Raw genomic sequence first — 9,088 nt, 5'->3', positions numbered from 1 at the left:
TTTAAGGTGTTATTTTCTTCTATATTTTTTGAATCTCCTTTAGCAAGCTGTTGACTTGTTTTTCATGATGTTCTTGCATCACTCTCATTTCTCTTCCCAATTTTTCCTCTACTTCTCTTACTTGGTTTTCCAAATCCTTTTTGAACTCTTCCATGGCCTGAGACCAATTCCTATTTTTCTTGGAAGCTTTTGATGCGGGCTCTTTGACTTTGTTGACTGTCTGGCTGTATGTTTTGATCTTCTTTGTCACCAGAAAAAGATGCTATAGTCTGAGTCTGAGTCTGAGTCCTTTTACACTGCCTGATCATGTTCCCAGCCAACTTCTTGACCCTTGAGCTTTTTGTCAGAGTGTGATTGCTTTTAGAATAGAGAGTACTTTGTCCCAAGCTTTAGGGGCCATGTGCTACTGTTTTCAGAGCTACTTCTACTCCACAGTCACTGCAAGCTCTGCCACACCAGGGCTCCTCCTCCCTCAAGAACTGCCAATCAGAGCCATGATCCAGATCCAAGCAGGGCAAAGCAAAAGAACTCTGCCTCTGGGCCAGCAAAACAATCCCTGCACTCCCGCTCTGATCCACTGCTTGATTTCAACCACTGCGTAGGCCTAGGGCCAGAAACAGCCATAGCTGGAGCCCTAGAAGCAGCTGCAGGAGCTTCTTGCTGCTGCCTCTGCAACACTTCTCATTTGGTAATTACCTCAGCTCTCGTGCATCCAGCAATAATCTTTATGTAGGTGACTCCCAGATTTATATAGTCAATCCTAGTCCCTCTCCCGAGGTTCAGACTAACACAGAGATTTCCAAACTTATTTGGCCTACTGCCCCCTTTAAAAACAGTTACTCAGCACCCCCCAGAAATCTATTTTCTTTAACCCTTTCACATTTTAAAAAAATTTGCATCATTTCAAAAAACAAAAAATGTATTTTAAAAAAATGATGCATCTTAAATTTAACAATTTATTGTAAATTTGTGGATTTTTTCCTGCATTGAAATTTTGATGATGCAATATTGTATAATGTAACCATATAGTATCATAATGTAAACAAGTCATTACATGCACATATTCCTGTCAATGCATGCTGACTTCCCAACAATGCATGACACACTTGCCTGCCAACATTTGCTTGTTAAGACCTGCTGATGTACTTGACCACTGATAGGTCATAATTTGTATTTTGTGTGTTTATTTGGAAAATAATGTATTCACTATGACTCGAACTCTGTTATACAACAGATAAAACATGCATGAATGGTTTTTTGAATTTTTTTTCTCTTCTTTATTTAGGCTTCTACCACCCCCTTATTTTTATTCAAACCTCCCCCCACCCCCAACAATTGTACCTTAGGCTACTATTGCCACCCTGGATCATTGTAATGGTAAACAGTAGTGGGACTTTTTTTTTTTACTGTTTTCTCTTTTGGAATGTTGAGGCAATGAAGTGTCTTTAATGAGTCTTGCCTTTGTTTGAATCAGGCAGGTAAAGTGAGACCTTTTTTTTGTTTGTTTTGGAGTGCTTCTTAGCACTGAGCTAATCAAATACCTTTGATGAGTCTTACCTTTCAAATGCAATTGCAAGCAAAGTGGGGTCTTTTGCTTTGGAGTGTTTCTCAGCACTGAGGCAATTGGATGTCTCTGAGTCTTGCCTTTGTTTGAATCAAGAGTCATTGATTGGAAACAATGTATATCATGTGGTACTAGTGATTAAAGATCTTTCCCAAACCCCTTTTGCTAAGTAGGTGCTGAGCCCTCAGGGCCCTGAACAGGGTATATGACCTCTGAGGTTGGCGTTTTGCTTTTGGGGGCACATTCATTGGAAGAGTGTTGGTGTGGAGACTCTGGGTAGCCATCAAGGAGTACCCCCCGCCCAGTCCGGCTTTAAAAACCCAGATGTTGGCACTTCTCTCTCTGGTAACTACGTATGTAATGTCTTGGTCATACAAAAACCTGTCTGTTGATCTGTTCTGTCTCTGTTTGCATTTGTGCTGAAGTTCAGGGTGCTGACTTTTTCCTCTGAACTAAGTGAATGATATATGTATGTTTAATTAAAGTGAGGTTGTTAACCCCTTAAAGTTGCTTTCCTTAGAAAAGCAGATCAAAGAAGTTGTGCTAGCAGCCCTTGTGTCTGCTCTTGTTGTTGGTCTTTCACCTCCATAGCAGCTGCTAGCAACATTGTTGTTACAATAATTCCAACTGCTCCCCGCAAGGGGGTGCTATCAAAACTGCTTATTGACAAGTTTTGAAGGCACCTCAAATTCAACATGTCTAAAACAGAACTCATTTCTTCTCCCCCAAATGAACCCCTTTCTAACTCCCTTATTACTATTAAGGCAGTACCATCCTTAAAGTCACCTAGTTTTGCAATTTCTGAATTATATTCACATCTTTGTTCTCACTCCCTCCATGTATCCAATAAGCTCAGAAATCTTATTTCTATTTTCTCAACATCTCTTATATAAATCCCCTTCTGTCCATTTACACAGTTTGAACCCTTGTTGAGGTCCTCATTACCTCTCTCCTGAACTACTGCAACAACCTCCTAATAGGTCTCCCTGCCTCAGGTGTCTCCCTAGTCTAATCAATCCTCCACGTATTTGCCAAAATAATTTTCCCAAAGCATAGTCTGACAATGTCACCACCCTACTCAATAAACTCCAGTGATTCCCTGTGACCTCTAGGATCAAATACCCTCTATTAAGAACTTAAAGCTCTTTGCAACTTGCCCTTTCTTATCTTTCCAGTCTTCTTACCCATTAATGTATTCCATGCACTCTACAATCCAGCCATACTATCCTGCTTGCTGTTCCTCACACCCAAAGCTTCACCTCACAGCTCAATGCCTTGGCACTGACTGCCCCCATAATATCCATCTTCAATTCCACTCCTTAAAATCCTTAATTTCCTTAAAAATCCAGCCCAAGTCTACTACTTATGAGTACATCCTTTTCAAAGATTAACTTGTATCTACTTTGCGTGTTTCATATTGATGTATGTATGTATGTGTGTGTGTATCTCTCTCTCTCTCGTCTGTTTCTTTGTGTATATCCGTACATACACAAGTACGTATATGTGTATGTATGCCTTTATTTGGACAAGTACATATAAAAAGGCATGTCTAGGTACTTGTCCATATAAAGGTATTTAAAGTATATACACAAATATGTAAATATATTATATGTACATTAATAAATGTATATATAAGTACTTATGGAGGTAGCTCTCTATGTGTGTGTTTATAAAACATATACTTTTTAAAACATTTATTTAGCACTTACTATATGCTTACTGTATATAGGAACTTGTGTTAAGCATTTTATCTTTTATCTCATTTGATCCTCACAAAAGCCCTGGGAGGTAAGTGCTATCATTGTCTCTATTTTATAGATGAGGAAACTGAAGCAAACAGAGATTAAGTGACTTGCCCAGGATCACACAGCTAGTAAGTGTCAGAGGCTGGGTTTGAAGTCAGGTCTTACTGACTCCAGGTCCAGAGCTCTATCCATTGCAAAGTCTTGCTGCTCCTCTATATACCTCTGTATATCTATAAAGATAGCCACGAGCTGCTGCTCTATATCTTTATATGTATCTGTTTCACTTGGTAAAATGTAACCTCCTTGAGGGCATGCACTGTTTTCTACTTTTTCTTTCTAGCTCCAAATCTTAGTATAGTTTTTGGCACAAAGGACTTAATAAATGTGTATTGATTACTTGATTGACTGTAGAGAACAGATATAGGGTGAGATCACTAAAAAGTGAATACTATGTAAAAGTGAAACTCGTTTTTTAAAGTTTTTGAAAATAAAGTAAGAAGTCGTGTCATAGATGCGCCTCCTATAGTCTCAGGTACAGAGAACAAAAGCAAGATTTGACATCCTTAATTACAACTCCTGAGCTATTTATTATTCCCTTAGGGATGTCTGTGTATTGGTCATAGGATTATGGCTTTATGAGGTCTGGAGATTCTATTAGTCATTGGAGAGAAGTCAGGTAATAATACCCTTACAACTATAGTGCATAACTATTTTATACCAATATGAAACCTATATGCTTTTGCATAGATGACTCAATCAAATCATCTCCTGCAGAGGAGTGGTTCAACCTTTTTCCTCCTATGACCTTTTTTAGAGATATAATAATCACTACAACTCTTGGCAATCACTAAATCACTTGCATCACTAAAGATCTTTTTTAATCAACAGTGATAAACTTTTTATTCAGGCAATGAAACATGAAAAAAATATTAGTACTTATAATAATTTCATTTGTGTAAGCATAACTCTTACAAATATTTACCTGACATATAACAAGGGAAATTATTGTACATGTAAAAGTTATGTAGATGATCATTACCTATACTATGCAATCCTGGTAAGAGTCAAGCTGCTTTCACTCCTCCCTGTGGGAGGGTAATCAGTCTCTCACTGTATGGCAGTCACAGGTGCACAGTGGAAGCAAATGTATAATTAGGATGGTCACTTACCGGCACAAGGTACTCATGCTGACAGTAACACTGAGGCAGATTGAGCTCACCCACCGCAGAAGAATACTGCCCCTAAAGAGTGCTTTGCCAACTCTAGTACAGTATTTCTCAAAATGAGCCCTGCAGAAGTTTCAACAAAGCAGAACAAGGGAGGAGTTTCATTAAAAACTAAAGCAAAAAACCCAGCACTGCACTGGCAGACCAACATGCCCAACAAACCCACCTGTATCCATCCAGCCAGTCATTAAAGATCTTGAAGGCTGTTTGACATTGTCCAAATGAAGAATTCAGATGGTGAAGGAAACTAGGTCATCCCCAAAACTCTTTTAGAGTACTGCAACACCAATTTCTATAATGCCTTAGAGTTTTCTCTTGAACCAACAGATCCCTTCACCTATTTCAAAAACATTGCTATGAGTCTAGATGGTTCTGAATTCATCAAATATTTCATCTGTTATTCATTTTGGTTCCTGAGTCATTAGAAACATAGTATTTACCCATTTTATGACTAATCACCAGTCTTTGAAATTAGTGTAAGCATTGGATGAAAACCTAAAAGATTATTTCAAATAAAAAAAATTAAATGCGATAATTTTAGACTTTTTCAGAACCCTGATTTTCCACTATACATCATAAGATTAGTAATTAAATGCTAGAAGGATTGACCAATCATTTTTTGGTAAGATTGAAAATCTATAAGAAATTATAATTGAGGTTTAATAAAGATGGCTACAACTGAGGTAATATGATGTAATCAATAAGATAGAGCAAATCTGGGTTTGAATTTCACCTCAGGAATTATCAGTGCAGAGGTTGTGGGAAAGATAATTATAGCTTCAAAGCCTCAAATTTCTCAACCACAAAATGGGCATAATAAGTGCATTATCTATTCCCTGCTTCTTGAATTGTGGGTTGCGACCCCAGTAGTGTAACTGAATGTGGGAGTCACAAAAAATTTGGCAATGGTAAAAGCTTTCTGAATGGACAACAACCAAAAACTGATTCAAAAATCAAACGCATAAGGAATCCAAGGTGTTTCTGCCTGGGCTTGCCTGTGTTGCCTTGCACAATTTCACCACAGGCTCGGTTGTGAACACACGATATGCTCTCTTTGCACTGCACATGCCATTATGCCACCATTGACAGAAAGACCATGGATCACATTTGAAACTATTATATGTTATAAATTGTAGTGTTTTTACTGTACATGCAAAGTTTTCTGCTCTTACAAAAACTTAATAGTTTAATTATGGAAAATAAGGACTTTTAGAATTTTCCTACCATCATTCCTCATTGTGTATCAATTTCAAATTAGTATATCTTTGGATTGTATTGTGTTAGAATGTTTGATTTTTTAAAATTTCTGTTATCGCCTTCTTTTACATACACGTGTTTAATTGCAGCAAGGAAAGACAAAAGTCCTTTAATAATATTTTTCCACCATCACCATTGTATGTACATGTAAGTGTAAAAATCAGTTTTTTAAAAAAATTAAGCACAAACAGATGTAATTTCATAAAGGAAAGCTAGTATTTATTTGAGAAATTATTAGCAATATTTATATTTTAGAACAAAAATATTTTTCAATTATATATAAGTGGCTAAATTTAGACAGGAGAGGTAAAAATACTGATGACAATGCAGTAGAGTTTTTGCTACCAGGTTATAATGCACCTAAATTGACAAGAAAAAGAAAATATGTTGAATCATTTTTGCAATATGGATTTGCTTCTAATAATGATGATAGTGTGGAAAAAGCTCTTTGCCTAATTTGTAATGAAGTTTTGGCTGCGGAGAGCAGACAAACTAAAATGACATCTTAATACCAAGCATGCAGCATGCTGCAGTAAGCCAAAAGAATATTTTGAATGACTTAAAATCTTCAAATAAAGAAAAACAATGTTTTGAGAAATTTGTTATTGTCAATGAAAAGTATTTACTTGTAAATAAACAAACATATCCATCTCATTAGTATACAAATTTGCTTTCATATTTAATAAATGGTAAAATTATATGTATACCACAGAATTGTTTTAAAATAAATTTCTTTATGATTTATTATCAGTAAATATTTTATTTGCATACCTATTTCATATACCTAGGGCTGCATAAAAATTTCTTGAGTGAAAAGGGGTCATGAGTGGAAAAAGTTTAAGAAGTCTTGATCTATATCACACAGCTGTGAGGAAATGATTTATAAACCTTAATAAATAATATATATTAATAATTAATAATAAATAAATAATAAAATAAACCTTTATAAATCTATGAGGGTGAGGATGAGGATGCTTATAAAAAGGGAAATTCAAGATCCTCTGTTAAGGAATCAAGACAGAAACACAAAATGATAGTGCACATTTTCTCTTCATTGCAATTTCCAATAAGATTGAAAAAGATAAAAAGTTAGTCAACTGACATTTATTAAGTACTATATTCCAGGTACTGTACTAGGGATACAAAACAAAATCTGAGCCTAAACTGAAATAAACAACATAGCCCTTACACAACTTTTAGTAATGGGCATTTGCTTTAATCCCAGTACCTCAAAGGTTACATTTAATTAATCCCAACTTGGTTCATCTGTAATGTTTTGGAGGTTGACTCTCTCAGCTTATCATACCCTATAGAAATACCCTAATGTCAACCCCAAGGAAATCCCTTTTGAATTGTTAAGAAAATTATAACTTGCTTCTGATAGTAACAGAATTAATGTCACCGACATATTGGCAGATGTACTCAGAGTCTCCTGGTCCTCGTTGTTGATATCCTCAAAGTTTCAGAGCCCACAATTTATTTCTGTATATTCTGGTGCCAAGAACTAATAACCTAGTAAGCAGATGATGATTAGTAAATCTTCTTCAAGGAAATTTAGGTGAGAGAAAGAAGTTTTATTTACTTTTACTAAAATGCTAATATTCAGAAACACTTGTTTCCTCAAGTTCTTTTAGGTTCCACAGTTTGAAAAAATTTGTTATCAATTCTTTGTGACTTTCCTAAAATCAAAATTCCCCATTCGGATTGGTGTGGGTGGTGAGGTAGTTATTCTCCTAAATGGTATTTTAAAAAATGCCCATGTCCAACTAATTTGGTACTTTACCTGAAACTCAAAACTTTGGGGAATTATGACTAGATAAACTGACATTTCAGGGATAATAATCCTCCCTTAGACCTGACTTGCATTAGATTTTAGGAGACAACACAGGAGGAAGGAAGAGATGCCTTTTGGCCAAAGAAGTAAGGAAGTAAGGGAAGAAGGGGTGTGGTGTTACATTCTTATGTATACACAATTCCTGTTTTCAACAGAAAAGGTCAAGATGGCTGAGGGAAATCAAACCTTGACAACTGACTTTATCCTCATTGGATTTACAAATCACACAGAGATGAAGGTCATGTTATTTGTGGTATTGCTTGTAATCTATCTGATAACCATTGTTGGGAATCTTGGGCTGGCAATATTAATTTCAACTGAACCTCGACTTCATACACCCATGTACTTCTTTCTTGGTAACCTGGCTCTTATGGATGCTTGCTGTGGCTGCGCTGTAACTCCCAACATGCTGGTGAACCTCTTTTCCAAGGAAAGGATGATTTCCATCTATGAATGCATGACACAATTTTATATTCTTTGTGTGATTGAAACTTCAGACTGTTTTCTTCTGGCAGCCATGGCATATGACCGTTATGTGGCCATCTGTAATCCACTGCATTATCCCATCATGATGTCAAAGAAGCTCTGCATTCAGATGCTCATTGTGTCATATATAGGTGGTAATCTGACTTCTGCAGTTCATGTAGGTTTTGTATTCAGATTAATTTTCTGTGGGTCCCATCGAATAAATCATTTTTTTTGTGATGTAATTCCATTGTTCAGACTGTCCTGTGTTGACCCTTATATTAATGAACTAATGATGTATATATTTTCAGGCTCAATTCTAGTCTTCACCATAGTCATTATCTTAGTTTCATATCTTTACATCCTTTTCACTATCTTCAGAATGAAATCCAAAGAGGGGCAAGGTAAAGCTTTTTCTACTTGTGCATCCCATTTTGTATCTGTCTCGATATTCTATGGTTCTCTTCTCTTCATGTATATTCGACCAGGTTCTGTTAATGAAGGAGATAAGAACATGCCAGTTGCTATTTTTTATACCATAGTCATTCCCTTTCTAAACCCTTTTATTTATAGCCTGAGGAACAAGGAAGTAATCAGTGTCATGAGAAAGAATCTGAAGAAAAAAATATCTTGGGATATATGAAACAAAATTTATTCTTCATGATTTATTGATTCAAATAAAATAAAACTTTTCTTAAGAAATGACATAGAGAAAACACATGTATATTTTTATTAGGTATTGTTGAATTATATAACCCTAAGGTTGAATTGAGCCAATAATGTGTAAAGGAATAAATAAGTTCAAGAATATTTATTTTACTCTAAGAGTAAAATCAATCCAGCGGGAAAGCATTTATTGTTTATTATGTACCAGGCTCAGTGCTAAGCACTTGGAATGTGGAGACATGAATGGAGCAGTCCCCAGTCCCTTTGTATTAGGATGTAAATTATAATAGGTTGGAGACAATTTGTAGACACAAGACAAAGCAGACACAAG

General features: G+C 35.9%; 1 protein-coding gene across 1 annotated transcript; it reads left to right on the top strand.

Moving 5' to 3' along the window:
- The first annotated feature begins 7,753 nt into the window (after positions 1-7,753).
- On the top strand, positions 7,754-8,734 carry LOC118839474 (olfactory receptor 5K1-like). The gene has a single exon (XM_036746941.1). The coding sequence runs from the start codon at positions 7,754-7,756 to the stop codon at positions 8,732-8,734; it is 981 nt and encodes a 326-aa protein (XP_036602836.1).
- Positions 8,735-9,088: the final 354 nt, after the last annotated feature.

The sequence above is a fragment of the Trichosurus vulpecula genome, chromosome 2 (genome assembly GCF_011100635.1).
Source record: "Trichosurus vulpecula isolate mTriVul1 chromosome 2, mTriVul1.pri, whole genome shotgun sequence".
NCBI classification, from domain to species: domain Eukaryota; kingdom Metazoa; phylum Chordata; class Mammalia; order Diprotodontia; family Phalangeridae; genus Trichosurus; species Trichosurus vulpecula.
Note: the sequence above shows the minus strand (reverse complement) of the source record. Positions and strands in the feature narration are given on the sequence as shown.

What these genes read in the sequence shown, in the direction of transcription:
- LOC118839474 (XM_036746941.1), top strand. Translation starts at nt 7,754, where the DNA reads ATGTATACACAATTCCTGTTTTCAACAGAAAAGGTCAAGATGGCTGAG.